Source organism: Otolemur garnettii, unplaced genomic scaffold, assembly GCF_000181295.1.
Source record: "Otolemur garnettii isolate 467f Iridium unplaced genomic scaffold, OtoGar3 scaffold00019, whole genome shotgun sequence".
Taxonomy (NCBI): Eukaryota; Metazoa; Chordata; class Mammalia; order Primates; family Galagidae; genus Otolemur; species Otolemur garnettii.
The window spans coordinates 19,720,959-19,740,125 of NW_003852414.1; the positions used below are offsets into that span (position 1 = coordinate 19,720,959).

The window sequence follows — 19,167 nt, forward strand, 5'->3', positions numbered from 1 at the left end:
GTCCCAGCTACTTGGGAGGCTGAGGCAGGAGATTCGCTTGAGCCCAAAAGTTGGAGGTTGCTGTGAGCTGTGATGCCATAGCACTCTACCCAAGGGGACAGCTTGAGGCTCTATCTCAAAAAAAAAAAAAACAAGCAACTGTGATTTTAGCCTAACAGGTCATTCAGATGAGACGTGCACACACTCTTCCTAGACAATAGAAAATAAAAAATGCTTGGCCAATCTTAGTTTTACACTTACCAGTTCTTCCAGATGAATAATAAACTTTCCTATAGGTCAGTGAATCTGAAAATGTTATATAGTAACTATTCAAATGTCTGTCTAATTTCATTAAAAATACTACCATGAAATGCAAATTATGACATATTTTAAATACTTAATATAAATAAAAATAATACTCACAGCCCACTGTCCTAGTAAATTTACTAAAAAGTTGCCACTAAATCGAACAGACAGCATCTGGGAAATAACATACAGGTTTGAAACTAACGCAGACTGGAGAATAATGGGAATGTTCGAGGTGTAGAAGAGTTTGATGGGATAGCTGCTATACTGTCCTCGATAGCGGGCTGACTTAATAGGCAAGTCAACACGAAATCCCTAAAAAACAAAATTAAGAGAAATATCAAGATAAGAATACACGCCAGAAAGGGAAAACAAATCACAACAGGGAAGTATGAAAAGTACAGAGACTTTAAAATCCTTTCCTATTTCATATCCCCAATATTTTACACCTTAAAATTAAGAGTCTGGAGACTAATTATGGAATTATTTGGTTGAATAAATCTTAAAACTCTTACTAGACAGTAACATTTCAAATAGCATTCTCTTTAAGAGCAAAATAAAAATATCCCACTTACTTCAGTGAAAGCATTATATACTTACCTGAAAATATATAACAACAGCAAACACAAAAACTGTAGCAATGAGGTTCATGAGATTGGGTAAGTTCTGCCGATAAAAAGCTTCCCGTAAAGCTCGAACTTTGTCTGTCCTGGTGGCCAACAAATGAAACAGAGCTATGACAGCACCTTCAAACTCAGTACCTGGGAAACGAGACAGAGGAACTGTAGACCCATTGTCCAAAGTCATCCCAAAGGTCAAAACAAATAACCTCGAAACTCCAGTATACAGCAGAGAATGTAAGTCAAAAGAATTCGCCAATGTTTGCTTCACGATATAGCCATGTGAGCAGATTCTAAAAATATTTACATCACTGAGGCAAACTTATCTTTTCTTTTAGCATAAATCTGAAGTTTTCTCAAAAGCCAATGCTTGATGAAAACATACAGAGTAGAATTTACCAAAGCAAATATTGCATTGCCTCTCCTTTACGTTAGGGAAAGGAAGAGAGTATTTGTAGGAAAAATAAAAAGCAGCAGCAAAGCAGGAAAAAGGTATCAGAATCAAAATATATATATTACTCTATCAAAGCTTGCCATTAAGTTTATTGTTCCAAGAACGTTAATGAACTATCGTGCCTACTTTCTTGAGGCTGGGATCAGAGTTTAGACACTAACCACTTGGAATAGCATGGCCCATGATGTAGAGCTGGGCGGGGAAAGACAGAATGAACTATTTCAAAACTTTAGTGCCATCACAAAGCCAATTAGAAAAGTAGAGAGGTATTAGTGTTCCCTGCAGGTACAATCAACAACTTTTTTTTTCTTCATTTGAATAATCTTTTTTTTTTTTTGAGACAGAGTCCCACTATGTCACCCTTGGTAGAGTGCCATGGCATCACCACTCATAGCAACCTCAAACTCTTGGGCTTAAGTGATTCTCTTGCCTCAGCCTCCCAAGTAGCTGGGACTATAGGCACCTACCACAACAGCTGGCTACTTTTTTTGCAGTTGTCATTGTTGTTTAGCAGGCCTGGGCCAGGTTTGAACCCATCAGCCTTGGTGTATGTGGCTGGCACTGTAACCACTGTACTAGGGCGCCAAGCCCCATTTGAAAAATCTTAATTCACTACCTTTTTATTCCTCCGGGAATGCTTAAATCAGCCAAATAAATGGCTGCAGTGGCTTAAGCAAGGTTAACAAACAAAATTCTAAAAATCTTTCCATGAGCAGAGACTAAAATTTAGATACTGTTCTTTCTGTAGTTGTAGCGCATACTCTACAAATCTCTGCTCGTTAGGTTTGGAACAATTAGCACTCGTGATCCCCAGGAGAGCAAACCAGAGTGGCTCCAGGCATGTACTGCTACACGGTGGGTTGTTCTCAGCACACATCCAGCAAAACTCGTGCAGTTGCAGTCACTGTGCAATGTACCTCTGCCAGTGTTAATGGTAGTGGGACTAAAGGCCTTCCAGACAATGGTCTCACAGATGTTGGTGGCAATAAAGAGGGAAATACCAGACCCCAAGCCGTAACCCTTCTGTAGCAGCTCATCTAACAGCAGCACAATCAAACCAGCAACAAACAACTGTGGGGAAAGAAATGCAAGTAAGCAGAAGCAAGAACAAACTCAGGGAAGGGGATGAGCACCACTGGCTACTTCCAAAGTATGGGCGTTCTTAATACTGAGACCCCAAAGTTGCAACGTCACTATTATGACTGCTTGCTTCTTTTGACCCACTTTAAGTTTAGTCAGAAGCCAGTTCAGAAAATCACAGGATTGGAAAGATCATTACGTTATAAAGCAGACATCTTAAAGAACATCATCTGAATAGTTGCCCTTATAATGTTTAAATAAAGCCTTCTTGAAAAGCACACTAAAACAAAAATAATCACAGTTATAGAATTTATGACAGCAAGAAACTGAAAACATCCCACATACCTCCAAGTGACTAAAAGGCCAAATGAGTAATGGTACATTAACAAGACTGGAATTGTACACTGCCATCAAAGGGGAGGCCTGAGGGCTACGTCGATACTTCTCAAAAAGGATCATACAGATAATATTTTATGTATCATACAGAGGGTGCCAAAAATGTATACACATTTTAAGAAAGGCATTTTTTATTTTTATTTTTTGAGAGAGAGCCTCAAGCTGTCCTCCTGGGTAGAATGCCATGGCGTCACAGCTCACAGCAACCTCCCACTCCTGGGCTCAAGCGATTCTCCTGCCTCTGCCTCCCAAGTAGCTGGGACTACAGGCGCCCGCTACAACACCCAGCTATTTTTTGTTGCAGCCATCCTTGTTGTTTGGCGGCCTGGGCTGCATTCAAACCCCGCCTGCTTAGGTGTACGTGGCTGGCGCCTTAGCCACTTGAGCCATAGGCACCGAGCCAAGAAAGGCATTTTTAATACTCAAATCATGTTTGATTTCCACAATTACAAGAAATACAAGACACAATACAGAAGATAACAATGTTATTGGTATATACTGAGTATTACAATTTTTTCTGAGACTGAGTCTCACTCTGTCGTCCTGGGGAGAGTACTGTGGCATCATCATAGCTCACAGCAACTTCATACTCTGGGCTCAAGTGAGCCTATGCCTAAGCTAATTTTTCTATTTTTAGTAGAGGTGGGGTCTCATTTTTGCTCAGGGTAGTCTTGAACTCCTGAGCTTAAGCAATCCACCCTCCTTGGCCTCCCAGGGTGCTAGGATTACAGGCATGAGCCACTGTATGTGGCTGAGTATTATAATTGTAATATGGTTTCTTAAAATGTATATACTTTTCTGCCACCCTGTCTGTACCATGCATACAGAAGTCACAAATTAATATGTACCAAATAACAGTGTAAAATACATTTTATATATACAGTGACAAAGACAAAATGTAAATCTGAACAGTTAAGAGTTCACTAAATTTTTAAGCTCCTAATATTTTTTTAAAAATGAAAGCATACTAGCTTTAATTGATGTGACACTGAGCATTGCTAACTTTCTTTTCCTTAGAAAAAGTATGCATCAATTAAAAACAATCCCAGCCTTGCCAGTGACCTCCTCAGCCATATGACCCCTTCCCAGCACTTGAGTAACCTAATCAAGAGGGAAAAAACTATGCTTCTATGCCCCTAATCCCACACATGTCCCCATGTGAGGACATCCTTCTGCAGAAGTGAGCAGATCACTTCCATTCTTCCTGCTGTGAAGCAGCTCACCCTATCTCTTCACTTCACCCAGTATCACTGTTGGACCAGTGCTGGAACTGACAGCCTGGGACCATTTTAAGCATACTTACCTTAACAGTGTTGTTTTTTCCCTCCATTGCCATTTCAAAGGTTGTAAAAAGCCTAACTCGTGTGCTTACAGTCTTTTGTATGACTTTCAATGAACTGGAAAAAAGGTACACTTCTCAAAATTTCTAACAGTGATGATGCTAATTCTTTATTATGCAAAAACCAAGTATGACATTCTGACAAAGTGAGAAGTAGTTAGGACTTACTACCAGATTTTGTTTGGCCACAGTGATGTAATGAGTAAGTGAAGACCCCCACTCATAATGTAGAAACCCATCCTCATGCCAGGAATAATAGCTGTCCATGAACCAAAAAGCACTATTGAGGGCTCTGGATCAATGACCTGTCCAAAATCACACAGCAACCCCAAACAACTGTTATTCTCCAGACCCCCCTCCAGAACAGCGCCCAGCTACTGCAGAAGGGCTCGTGTATGTTCTCCCAGCCAAGCGTGCCCAGGCCCAACCCTGATCAGCCTCCAAGAGCAGACAAGATCAGGCACGTTCAGGGTGGTATGGCCATAGATGACTCACTCATGTATGTTCTGTGGAAATCAAACTCTTACGCTCTTCCAAAGGAAGAAAGAAATTAAAGAAAAATGAGAAAAGGTTTCCATAATCTAAGGAAATCGATTCACATATCACAGCACATACCACACATGTCTGAGAAGGGATGAGAACGCAGGAAGTGGTCGCAGCACCTCAGTGACAGCACCGTGATGAGAGGACGCTAACTGCATGATCACACTGGATCATGAAAATACCACTTCACACTTCAACCCTGTGCATGCACATACCCACAACTCAGTGTGACACAACATACCGACCATCGGTACATGCCATGCACAATGATATTTTCTATTAGTTTTGAAAATTTTAGTCAAGACTTGCTATTTAGATTGCAAAACTCACTAGTTGAAACAAGAACAAATAAGGTGAGAAATAGCTTCCACGGTTTTCAAAACCTATGTGAAAACACACTGATCCAATCCCAGCTCTTCAGTATATCCACAGTTTCAATGTTAACAGTATCTTGGAAAGACACAAATGGGTCACTACCCACCTGGGATCAAATATAGCACATTTCTTTATACATTAACAGTAGAAAAGTTAACCGCAAAACAAGTACTTATACACCAGAATTTGTGTAAACAAGTCAGTAAGTAGGCACTTCCCTTGTTCCATTCTTGGATCTCTGAATACTGAAAATAAACACCAAAATAGCTTGCCTCCATTTAATACCAATTTAAATACATAACTGAAGTCAATCCTTTATCTAATTAACCAAGAATTACTCAGCTGTGGTTTCCTAGGAGTCTAACTAAATCCTTTCTAAGATACCACAGAAATTTTACTAATGTATAATGCACTAAGTGCCACTTCTGAGTGTCTTTTAAAAATCAGGGTTGGTAGGGCAGAGCCTGAGGTTCAAGGAGTAGGGCGCCGACCCCACATGGTGGGGCGGCAGGTTCAAACCTGGCCCCAGCCAAAAACTGCAAAAAAAAATCAGGGTTGGCTGGGTGCAGTGGCTCTTATCTGTAATTCTAGTGCTTTGGAAGCATGAGATGAGAGTATTTCTTGGGGCCAGGAGTTAGAGACCAGCTTGGGCAACACAAATAAAAACTTGGCTGGGCACCGTGGCTCACGCCTATAATCCTAGCACTTGGAGAGGCCAAAGTGGGAGAATCGCTTAAATTCAGGAGTTTGAGACTGATCTCAGCAAGAGTAAGATCTCATCTCTACTAAAAATAAAAAAGTCAGCTGGACATTATGGCAGGCACCTGTGGTCTCAGCTTCTCAGAAGGCTGAGGCAGGAGGATCACTTGAACCCTGAGAGTTTGAGGTTGCTGTGAGCTATGCTGACACCATGGTACTCTAGTCTGGGGCAACAGACGAAGACTCTATCTCAAAATAAGTAAATCAGAATGAATGAATGAATGAATGAAAACTTAGTGAGGCACTGGGGCACATGCCTATAGTCTTAGCTACCTAGGAGGCTGAGGCAGGAGGATTGCTTCATTTCAGGAGTTTGAGATTGCTGTGAGCTATGATGATACCACTGCACTCTACCCAGGAAATAGAACAAGACCCTACCTCATTAAAATAAAGTAAAATAAAATAAAATAAATCATGGTCATTCTAAACTATAGGTTACATAAAGGAAATGCTATAAATAAAACGTAAGGTAAAAACTGTCCTACTAATACCCTCAACAATCCAAAAAAGAGCATGAAGCAATCCTGAGCAAATAGACACCAAAGTCAATCTCCGGAGGAGTTTCTCTCCCCATGCATCGCACCTCTTCTTCCTCTAAATTCCAAGAGCTAAAAATTTGCCTATTAAGTCATTTGTAAATGGAGAAATAAAGACACTGTTATTCCTTAAGGAAATGTATCTGCTACCAGAAGGGAATATACCAGGCTCTGAAAGCTACCAAAGACCCTGATAATCCACTAGAAATTCCCAGTCAAATAATAAAGTCCTTCCATCTCATCAGAAAAACCATCCTTATTGTCAATGATGATAAGAAACGCTTGGACAAGGTAACTCTCCTTGTTATGAATTATGCTCACCAAACAATCTTTTAATTGGCTTCCTATATAAGGTTTCTTACCAAAAAAAGAAAAAAAAAAAAGAATGGTCAACTACGTCAGTCTCAGCCAGCCATATTTCTCAATAATATATAAACGGGTATTTGGGGTTATTTAAAAATGTTTTTGTGAGCTTGATCTTCTGAACCATTAGAAAAAAATTCCCTAAACTAACTTTAGTTTCACAGAGTAGACAAATTTACTCATATTTTCCAAGATAACCAGGACTCCCAAATATTCATTGCAGGTTAACTTAAATGAACTTCTTTTCAAAACACAATAAATATAAGTATCATGTAACTTAACTGCAATTTATTCTTGGATAATTTGTCTAAGGACTAATTTTTAAGGACTGTACAATAGAGAATTATCTTCTAAACTTTACACACTTTAAGATACATAGTACAGTGATAATTATGCTGGTCTTTAAAAATTCCATTCAGAAGCAACCATTTTAAAAATCCATGGAACATAATTATGTGAGTATATATAGTCCTTCACTGACTCTGAGATATTATTTAAAACACCATTACTTTGTGTACCACTAAGGAAAAAAAAAGAACACTGCCAATTAACCCATGACATAATACCTTATTACAAAGACATTTCATTTTCTACTTATAACAAAAGGTACTTTAACTTAGGCAGAGGTATTTATCATCTAACTTGCTATTCTGCACCTTTCTGTATACACAGTAACTTTCATTTCAATAACAAATCACAACAGATTTTTTGAAGACAATTGAGATAGCAAATAAACTCAAACATCTATTTCGTCAACAGTGCACATGCCCCACTGATGTAATAGTGACATGAACAGCCGTCACCAAACCAACACACATGCACAAGCAACAACAGCTGTCACAACTGACAGCTGGCTGACAGCAGGTACAAGAAACCATTAACTGGGACATCAAAATGTGAAAAATGTGCATCTTAGAACCGATGAAATACAGGTGATCCATAATTCTCGATATTGTGTCGCTACGAGGCTATGATATGGAATAAATTTTATTTTTTAAATCAACACAATTTATACATAGCACTTCAGTAATCAAAATATTGTAATCAAATAATTTAAAAGAAAATGAAAAAAGTAAGAAATCTATCAATCGCTATCCTAAAGAATTATTAGAAAAGAAAAAAGGGATCAAACTGTTTTGTTATCTGCATATGAAAATAGGACTTTGGGAGCCAGAGGCAAGATACTTCATACCATGGGCCTCTCACCTCTCAGACACAGGATGGACCTGTGAAGACCAAGCGCTTTCAAGAGATTTCTACAACCACCACTACCCTTCATCATGTATTTATTCACACTGGAGCTGCAGAAAGTCCTCATCATAGCCCCTTGACAAGTGTACACTTGGTTGAGCCCTGTATGGTATCTGAGCATTACTGGATGCTTAGTAAGTGGCCAAACCTCAACCTTCTAATTCCCTTCCCTTTTAGTTCAGAGATTTCTGGTCTGGTCAAAGATCAGATGCTAAAGTAGGAGCGAGCAGTGGCGGTTGTGTGAGAAGTTTTAATTCTTCCTATGTTAGCTCGTGATTTAAGTCAAAGGGTGATATTAGATTAGATCATGCTTGTTGGAGTTCTTTCCAGAAGGCTCGGTTTGTTTTTTGTTGGCTGGTTGATAGACTGGTTTAGAGAATTTTATTTGGGTTTAATTCATTGTTGCTTTTGAAACCATTGATCTTAAACAAAATTACATGTTAGTAAAAGAGAAATGAAAAGGTTTCTAATGATCTCAAAAATTAAAAAAAAAAAAGAAAATTTCTTACCTGAATAATGATAAGGAGACAGATGCCAGCGCCCATCTCTGCCGGGTCCCCGTACATCCCCGTCATCACATACACAATGGCTTGCCCAATGGTGATGATCATACCAAATACTGATAAAAATCAGGGGAAGAGGAGCACATGCTTAAATCAAAGGCAAAAAGGACCATAGAAAACACCATTACCACAAACAGTCTCAAATTTGGAAAGAGCTCTTTAATTATAGTAATGCTCACGTTTCTGGGCTCCATTGAATAAAGCTCTGTCTTTGGGTGTATCTCCAACTTCGATGATTTTGGCTCCAGCTAACAACTGCATAATCAAACCAGATGTTACAATTGGGGAGATACCCAATTCCATTAAAGTTCCTATAAAGGAAGGGGAAAGAAGCAAACAATTTTTACTGTAGACAATACGGATTAATTTACAAGTGTCCCAGTCCCAAATTACCTCTATTAAGACACGTGCTTAAATGTTTATTAAGCAAAATTTCATTCCTTAAACATAAATCGCTAAAAAGAGCTCTCATTTATTAACACACTCCTCAGCTTCCAGGCAGGTGGATTGCCTGAGCACCACCATGCCCAGCCAATATTTTGTAATTTCTAATGCAAAATCTAAAATTACTTCGAAAGACATCTAAAACTATGTTGCAGAATATTAAGTAACATTAAAAATGTTTGTGACACAGTAGGTAGCAAAAAACAAATTTAAAAAGGGTACCTACAGCTTGATTTCACCTGCTGTTTGAGTGGAGTAAGAGCTTCCTATTACTTCAGTCCTCTGGTTTGCCTTTATTTTTTACCCGGTGGTATTATGGATGACTTTGTTCTCCTCTACTTTCCAAGTTTTTCATTACAGAAAATATGTATTGTATTTATAGTGAAAAGTAAGAAAACTAAGTCAGTCAATTTTGTAAAGGAAGGTATAGAACTAAGTGGCCCACATGGTCCAGATGACACCCTTGTGGATCACTGCCACATCACTCCCACAAAGCTTTTAGAAATACTGAAAAGTTTCACTTAACAAGAGGAAATATTCCACCCTAGGGGATTCCTGACATCTTCTCAGATCTTTAATAACAAAAGATAAAAATAATTTTTATTGTTTTTTTCTCATCTTTTAAATTCCAAATTAATACGAGGGTACAAATATTAGGTTATGTAATTTACACATGACAGGTAAAATCATACTACAGGTGTGTCTGTCCTACCCGGAGGGAGTGTGCCACATATCCATGCAAAATTTTTTATTTTATTTTATTTTAGAGTCTCACTATGTTGCCCCGGTAAAGTGCCATCACATCACAGCTCACAGCAACCTCAAACTCTTAGGCTTAAGCAATTCTCTTGCCTTAGCCTCCCAATTAGCTGGGACTAGGCACCCACCACAACAACGCCTGGCTATTTTTGTTGTTGCTACAGTGTCACTGTTGTTTAGCAGGCCCAGGCCAGGTTCAAACCTGCCAGCCTCGGTGTATGTGGCTGGCACCCTAACCACTGAACTACGGGCACTGAGCCAACATTTTTATTGTTAAAGGAAGTCCTTAGAAAGGTTTTTTTTTTTCCTTGAGTCAGAATACCAGAATTTATTACCACCCAACAGATCTAGTTCAGAAATAGATCCAGGGTAACACCTATGGCTCAGTGGGTAGGGTGTGGGCCCCACAAATCGAGGGTGGCAGGTTCAAACCCAGCCCTGGCCAAACTGCAACAACAACAAAAAAGAAATAGATCCAAATCACCTTCAATGAAACTTTTAAAAAGTGTGGCACTTCAGATCAACAGCAAAAAGAAAAACACATGGATGCTGGCAAATAATTGGCCATTTTTAGAAAATTAAACCTGGATTCCTTATCTCATGAATTAAATCAAAATACACGCTGCATGTTTAGGAAATTTAGACATAAAGGATAAACAACAACAGAACTAGAGGGAAATATGGGTAAGCAGCCTATTATCATGGAAAAAGAGGAAGTTTTTCTAAGGACGACAAAAAAGAAAATGTTGGGAGATACGATTATTCAGAACTATGAAATTTCCTTACGTTGTGAAAGTTATGCAAAAGGAAGCACGGCAGTTAAAATAAAAATATTCAATCACAAATGGCAAGAATTCATACTTCTAATATGCAAAGAGCTCTTATAGATCAATTAAAAAGTGAACGAACCTATTTTAAAAAGAACAGCAGACATGAGATGTGTCTGTTCCTCAGGATGCTTTTTCAGGAAAATACAATACCTACAATACAGAAGCAGTCACCCAGCACCAAAATCTCCACTGTGTAACCCTGGAACTCTAACCAAACCTGATCAAGCCTGGTATATACTGGTAACTTGGATTCTAAACTGAGAAATAAGGAATCTGGGAGCTGTTGGGGCTGAATCACAAAGATGAGGCTCAAAAATCCCTGCTGCTGGCTTGGTGCCTGTGGCTCAAGTGGCTAAGGCTCCAGCCACATACACCTAAGGTGGTGGGTTCAAACCCAGCCTGGGCCCACCAAGCAACGACAGCTGCAACCAAAATATTAGCCAGGCATTGTGGCGGGTTGTGGCGGGCGCCTGTGGTCCCAGCTACTTGGGAGGCTGAGGCAGGAGACTCACTTGAGCCCAGGAGTTGGAGGTTGCTGTGAGCTGTGATGTCACAGCACTACCCAGGGGGACAGCTTGAGGCTGTTTCAAAAAAAAAAAAAAAAAATCCCTGCTGCTGAGGGCTGAGAGCTGCCTGGTTCCCACTATCCTAAACCTAGCGGTTTACCTCCTCTTTGGATTTTAAAAAATAATTCATATCTTAACAACAAATTCCATTTTTATGTTTAAATTAGTCAGTGATTTTCTATTACTTACAACAAAAATATTTTAACACAGTAAGGAAAAGCCACATCACAGAAGAAATACAAATAACTCAATAAAAATATAAAGTGATGCACTTGAATGTTTATCACAACATTATTCACAACCCCAGACATATGCAATCAATCTAAATGCCATCTGCTAAAGGGTAAGAAAATGCGGGCTATATACGCCAGGGTACTACCCAGTGATAAGTAGTGACCTATCTCCTGCAGCAACTTGGCTGGAACGAGAGGCCATTATCCTAACTGAAACCACTCAGGCACAGAAAAATAAAGTCCACATGTCGGAGCTAAACTACGGCTACACAAAGTCACGCAGAGTGCTACAATGGACACTGAAGACTCAGAAGGAAGGGACAGGAGGAGGTGAGGGATGAAAAATCACCTGTGGGCTACAACATAGGCTATTCAGCTGGTGGCTAAATGGCTACACCTTGCCACACAGACACAACCAATAGTATATGTGACAGGATTCACCATGGACCCCCCCCAGATCTATTGAAATAAAAAAGATACATCTCTATAGGCAGTCCCCAAACTACAAACATCTGACTTACATACAACTAGCACTGAACTAACAGAAGCCATTACAGCAAGTCTTTGAGTTGAAAACATCTAACTAATGTACAATTCACATTTAGAGAGGCTATTACAAGTAATAGGTAAATGTACCTATTCAAAATTATATACAAATTCCACTTAAGAACAAACCTACAGAACCTATCTTGTGTGTAACCTGGAGACTGCCTATATTAAAAAAAAAAAAGATGTTCAAGCTCACCAATATTTAAAGAAGTACAAATTAAAGATGTCAACGTTCACCTAATTGACAAAGACCAAAACACTAACAGTATACCCTGTTGGAAGAGAAATGGTCCTTTTCATGCCGAAAGTGTAAAATAACATAGCTCTTTAGGAAGACAATTTAGCTTTATCTATCAAAAATGTAAGCTTTTGTTTTAAATTGAGGCTCGGCACCCCATAGCACAGTGGTTATGGCACCAGCCACATACACCGAGGGTCACGGGTTCAAACCCAGCCTGGACCAGCTAAACAATGACAACTGCAACAGAAAATTGGCCAGGCCTTGTGGCGGGTGCCTGCAGTCCCAGCTACTTGGGAGGATGAGGCAGTTTGAGGTTGCTGTGAGCTGTAACGCCACAACACTCTACCAAGGACAACATAGTGAGTGTCTCAAAAAATAAAAATAAAAATAAATAAAAATAGAGCAGTGCCTGTGGCTCAGTGAGTAGGGCACCGGGCCCATACGCCGAGGGTGGTGGATTCAAACCCGGCCCCAGCCAAACTGCAACAAAAAAAATAACCAGGCATTATGGCAGGTACCTGTAGTCCCAGCTACTCAGGAGGCTGAGGCAAGAGAATACCTAAGCCCAAGAGCTGGAGGTTGCTGTGAGCTGTGACGGTAAAGCACTCTACAGAGGATGACAAAGTAAAACTCTGTCTCTAAAAATAAATAAATAAAAATTGTTTTAAATTGTAAAAAAAATTTAAGTATATTGTGACCAAAGTCAACTTGTAGGAATTCATTGTTTTGAAAAATTATAGAAGTATGGGATAGCCTCTATTGTAGCATTGCTAATGATATAAAATAAGAAAAAAGCAAATATATGACAAGAGAGGTCCCTAGTGGCCTGCAAAAGTTTCCTATCATCCTTAAATACAGTCCTTCTACAGCCTATTTGCTATCCAAAAAAAAAAATATATATATATATACACACACACAAAAAATGCCTTCCAGCTATCTGAGGTGTTTACAAAACAGGCAAGCACTATTCCCTTCCTTTTATTTTAAGACAGGGTGCCATCACGTGGCTCAGGCTGCCCTCAAGCGGTCCTCCCGGCTCAGTCTCCTGAGGTGATGTGTGCCATGATGCCCGGCTCAAGCACTATTTCTTAAATGCAAGAAACCGCATGATCCAGCCTCCACTACCTCTCCAGCTTTTCTAACCAGCATCCCTGTCCACAATTTCCCAGACCACCACTGTTATGCTGCGTTATGCTGTTTGCCTTAGCTCAGACTTTCCTCTCCCACTGGCCCACGCTGGACTTCAATTCTAAGGCTGATTGGGCATCATCTCTTCTGACACTGTGTATCAGGGCTTTTTAGTCCTTGAGAACCAAAGGATAGATGTCTGTCTATTACTACAGTAAGCACATGGCGATGCCATTATTGACATGTTGGGCTCTTTGCCAGGCAATGGCCTTTTTTCATATCCTTCCCCTCCCTGTAGACATTGAAAGATAATTTTTAATCCGTATTTTTACATGTACTTGTGAGTAGTAGTACAAAGGCAAAAGGAAAAGTGGGTACCTCTGTTGGATGCAAGAATAACTCTCATCCAGTAGAAAGGATCTGCAGAATCCGATGACATGATTCCAAACAGTGGTATCTAAAATATTACACAAAATATTTTATAAAAATGTATTACATAAAGTTTGTACTTAATTTATAATACAATCTCACACTTTTGGCAATACTTCTTTAAAAAGAGATGGGGCTCACTATGCTATTCAGGCTTGAATGCAGTGACTATCTGCAGGTGCAAGCATAGCCCACAGCAGCCTCAAACTCCTGGGGTTCTGCCGGAGCCTCCCAAGTAGCTGGGACTACAGGTTTGCCCCCAGCTTAATGCCTTTACAAAACTATGTCTTGTGTTCTATAACAAAAACAAGTATATCCTAAGGATAAAGTTCTTTTCTTTTTGAGACAGAGCCCCAAGCTGTCTCCCTGGGTAGAGTGCCATGGCTTCACTGCTCACAGCAACCTCCAACTCCTGGGCTCAAGCGAGTCTCCCGCCTCAGCCTCCCAAGCAGATGGGACCACAGGCGCCCGCCACAATGCCCAGCTATTTTTTTTTTTTTGGTTGTGGCCAATATTGTTGTTTGGCGGGCCAGGGCTGAATTCGAACCCGCCACCTTAGGTGTATGTGGCTGGTGCTTTAGCCACTTGAGCCACAGGCACCGAGCCTGGGATAAAGTTCTTTAATAAAAAAATAAAAAAAAACAGGCTCAGCACCTGTAGCACAGTGGTTATAGCACTGGCCACATGCACCAAGGGTGGCAGGTTCAACCCTGGCTGGGGCCAGCTACAACAATGACAACTGCGACAACAACCAAAAAAAAAAAAAAAATAGCCAGGCATTATGGGTACCTGTAGTCCCAGCTCTTTGGGAGGCTGAGGCAAGAGAATCGCTAAAGCCCAGGAGTTTGAAGTTGCTGTGAGCTGTGACGCTACAGCACTCTACCAAGGGTGACATAGTAAGACTCTGTCTAAAAAATAAATAAACAAAAATAAAAATAAAACAACAGAAATCATTACTTCATGCATTGCACTAGTAAATATTTCTATCAAAATAGAAAGCTATCACACAACAATGTGACTATAACAAACATTACTAAATTACACTAAAAGTGCTTATGATGGTAAATTCTATATATTTTTTTTACCATAATCAAAAAGAATACTCCCACTCTCAGAGTGGATTGCCTGAGCTCAGGAGTTGAGACAAGCCTGAGCAAGAAACTCCATTTCTACTAAAAATAGAAAAACTAGCCAGGCATTGTGGTGGGTACCTGTAGCCTCAGTTACTTGGGAGGCTGAGGCAAGAATTCACTTGAGCACAAGAGTTTGAGGTTGCTGTGCACCATGACACTACAGTACTCTACTCAGGGCAAAAGAGTGAGACTCTGTCTAAAAAAAAAAAAAAAAAAAGAATACTCCACCAGTAGATTATAAAATATCTGCCTAGTCACAGAATGATTTTGCAAAGCTATGGGTACTAAAGACAGCCATTCCTAGATGTAAGACTCAATATAATATACACAATGAAATATTATACAGCCACTAAAAACCACGCTTATAAAATTTAGAACAATATGAGGAAGTGTTTACATTATAAATTAAGTATAAAATAGCAGTTCTACACTTGAAGTAGTTTGCCCCCAAAAGGCTTTCTGCAAAGTCCTGGAGACATTTCTAGCTGTCACAACTTAGGGGTTGGGGGATGCTACTGAACTGCAGTGAGCAGAGGCAGGGCTGCTACGAAACCTCCTACGAGACACAGGACAGTCCTCCATGACAAGGAATTAGTCCTGCCTCAAGCTCAATATTGCCACTACTAAGAAACTCCGGTAAAAACAAAGGTAAAAACTGCATCAAGTTCAACACTATAAAAATATGTACACAAAATAAAACTGGAAGTAAATAGTTTTTTAAATCCTAAATACTATCTGTAGTTGGTGAGATTGTGGTTGACTTTTTCTTCTTTATTCTTTTCAGAATTTATCAGATTTTCTATAATGAGAAAATATTAATTTGGGGTCAGGGAAAAAACTGCATTAACTTCAGATTGCTTCCTATTATAGGACCCAGGTTTAGGATACAACACCTGGCTTTACCCTCTCCTTAACCATGCGGGCTTCAGACACAAGGTAAATACCAATTCCAAAAATCTTCTCTATGTGAAACTGATTTTTTTAATGTTCCAAAAGATGTCGCCATTTTTTCTTTTTTACAGTACTTCAAGTTGCTGTTTTATTGCTAGCAATTTTAACCAACTCATGTGGTCAATCTAAATCTTTCTCTTTTTTTTTTCCCCCAGAGATGGGGTCTCACTCTCTCACCCAGGCTAAAATGTAGTGATATAACATAGCTCACTACAATTCAAATTCCTGGGCTCAAACAGTTCTCCCTCCTCAGCCTCCCAAGTAGCTGGGACTATAGGCACATGCACCATACTCAGCTCATAACTTTAATCTCTTTAGAGCCCTAAACTTATTAGCTGGGAAACAAAACTGGTGAAGCACAAAGCACACATATTCCATGTGCACCCCGTAGTTGCAGATACTCTTCAGTTAAGGTGAAAGATGAGGAATAAAGAACTGTCTAAAACAACCTAATAACACACAGGACTGTCCATTATCAAAATATTCCATAAGTGGGAAACAGGCCCATTTGTCCAACGTCGTCCTGAACAGAGACAGCCGTCACCTCCATGCTTACCTGTCTTGTGGCAAACTGAACAAGATAAAGTTGGCCAACCTCCCCCAAATAATAATATACCCTCCTTCCCTGTTGTCAGTGGGATTATTAAAATTGGTTTCTAAACCTGGGCTTGGTGGTGCACGCCTATAGTCTCAGCTACACAGGAGGCTGGGCAGGAGGACCACTTGAGCCCAAAAGCTCAAGGCTGCAGTGAGCTATGATCGTGCCTAAGAAGAACCACCGGGCTCCAGCCTGGGCAACAGAGAAAGACTATCTCTAAAAAAAAAAAAAAAAAAAAAAAGCTAAAAAACTTGTATTTGATTTGTCTTAGTAAACCCCATAGCTACAAGATCATTTATAACAGTTGGGAGCAACAGGAGCTCTTTGCTATGCATCTGTCATAGTCGCAGAGTTCCAAACTTTGCGTTATATATGATAATTGGTTCTAACTTGTTAAATGAAACATAAGCAAAAGGCCACTTGCCTGCAGTTGTTTCTATATCCCAAATATAAGCAAATCCAAACTGAACTTAGAGGCATTCCAGCAATTGATTAATTCTGAATCAAGCTTCAGCCAATCACAGGGAGTAAGCAGCCACATAGTTCTATAGAGAACTCCCCAAATACAGCAAACATCTAGTGCCGCCCATCAAGCCATTTCTTCACTTGCACATTCAGCCTATCAAAGTGTGCTGCCCTCTCCCCTGGAGCTGTGAACCTCTTCCAGTAGAATCCTGTCAGATTCACAAATCCTTTAATGTTCAAATAAATGATGTTCAAATAAACTATAAAGCTTCTTTTGTCTAAAGTTTCTTTTTTTATAAATATGACAAACTACAGTACAGTACTGAGAGAAACAAAGCAAAGGAGCCAAACAAGAGAAGGGGTATAAACTTAAAGTACTGCTGGTGACTTGGTGCCCAGAGCACAGTGGTTACAGCACTCACCACATGCACCAAGGCTGGCGGTTCAAGCCCGGCCCAAGCCTGCTAAACAATGACAACTGCAACAACAACAAAAATAGCCAGGCGTTGTGGCGGGTGCCTGTAGTCCCAGCTACTTGAGAGGCTGAGGCAAGAGAATCGCTTAAACCCAAGAGTTTGAGGTTGCTGTGAGCTGTGACATCACAGCACTCTACTGAGGGTGACTTAGTAAGACTCTGTCTCCAAAAAAAACCTGAACAGTGGCGGTCACGGTCCAAAACACTAAACTGTCCAGGAGAAAAGAGACCATCACAAAACTGCTACTGACCACCACAATACCACTCCAAATCTGGAGGCGGGCACACTGTACAGGTAGCCTGATCTTTTTCCCTCCTCCGGTTAAGAGGGAGTAGAAACAACAGCTGGGAAGAAGTGAGCAAGGCGGCTGACCCTTCCACAGAGAAGCGGAGTATAACAGGCCCCAGCATATTGGCAACTAGGGAACAATCCGGGGCCCTCCTCTGTGAGGAGGTGAGAACCCTCTGCAGGCAGCGCACAGCAATCTAAGGAGAGAGAAGGCAGAGCCAGGCAGCACGCCCAGCACTTCTCTCAGTGTATCTCACCTCCTACCGCTCCCTATAGAAAATTGGCTACAACCTGTTTGACATTCAGTGGAGAGAGAATCAAGCAATCACCCACACTGGGGAGAGTTGCCTAAGCATGAGAAAGACCAAAGGAAACAGTTGGGCAAGAATATGGCAAGAATATAAACACAGTATATAGAAAAAATAAAGCAACTTAAAATGCATAAGTTAATTTATTACATGGAACAGTCACAAGAAAAATGTCATTCTTTTCTAAAAAAAACAAAAAGTCTTCTTTTCTAGTTAGAAATCTCATTCCTTATATTTTCTCTTCCTGGGTTTTTGTATTATAGCTGCAAAGTCATGTTTACTATTTATTTATGGATTTATTTATTTATATTTTTTAGAGACAGAGTCTCACTTTGTCGCCCTCGGGAGAGTGCTGTGGCATCACAGCTCACAGCAATCTCCAACTCCTGGGCTTAGGCAATTCTCTTGCCTCAGCCTCCCAAGTAGCTGGGACTACAGGTGCCCGCCACAATGCCCAGCTATTATTTTGTTGCAGTTTGTCTGGGCCGGGTTTGAACCCGCCACTCTTAGTATATGGGACTGGCGCCCTACCCACTGAGCCACAGGCGCCACCTATTTTTATTTTTTTTATTTTTTTTATTTTTTGAGACAGAGTCTCACTCTGTCACCCGTGGTAGAGTGCCATGGTGCCACAGCTCACAGCAACCTCAAACTCTTGGGCTCAAGTGATCCTCTTGCCTTAGCCTCCCAAGTAACTGAGGACTACAGGTGCCCGTCACAACACCTGGCTATTTTTTAGAGATGGGGGTAAGGCAGGAGGAGTGTCTCACTCTAGCTCAGGCTGGTTTCAAACTCCAAGCAACCCACCCGCTTTGGCCTCCCAAAGTGCTAGGATTACAGGTGTGAGTCACCACATCAGGCCCATATTTACTATTTAAACCTCTATAGAAAAAGTTCATTGACTCCTAGATTAGAACATTCAATAACTGTCAAGATGGGAATTCTCTTATATTGCCCTATAAATTCAAAACAATACAAATAATAATCCCAGCAGGGTTTCTTACAGAAATTGGCACGCTAAATTTAAAATATATATGGAAATGTGAAGGGCGGCACCTGTGGCTCAAGTGGCTAAGGCGCCAGCCATGTACACCCAAGGTGGCGGGTTCGAATCCAACACGGCCCGCCAAACAACAATGACGGCTGCAACCAAAAAATAGCCGGGGGTTGTGGCGGGCACCTGTGGTCCCAGCTACTTGGGAGGC

The 19,167-nt window shown here is 40.5% G+C and overlaps 1 protein-coding gene across 2 annotated transcripts in view; it reads right to left on the bottom strand.

The window, feature by feature from the left end:
* The window catches only part of SEC61A2 (Sec61 translocon alpha 2 subunit), a 31,738-nt gene that overhangs the window by 7,622 nt on the left and 4,949 nt on the right, over nt 1-19,167 (bottom strand). The window contains exons 2-7 of one of the 2 annotated variants that reach the window (XM_012803329.1): nt 13,693-13,771; nt 8,744-8,875; nt 8,511-8,620; nt 2,277-2,430; nt 886-1,046; nt 403-600 (exon numbers count right to left, since the gene is read on the bottom strand). In XM_012803329.1, coding sequence (XP_012658783.1) covers nt 403-600; nt 886-1,046; nt 2,277-2,430; nt 8,511-8,620; nt 8,744-8,875; nt 13,693-13,753 — 816 coding nt within the window. In that variant the 5' untranslated portion in view covers nt 13,754-13,771. The remainder of the gene's footprint in view (nt 1-402; nt 601-885; nt 1,047-2,276; nt 2,431-8,510; nt 8,621-8,743; nt 8,876-13,692; nt 13,772-19,167) is intronic. The other variant, XM_023511358.1, reaches the window with a different exon arrangement.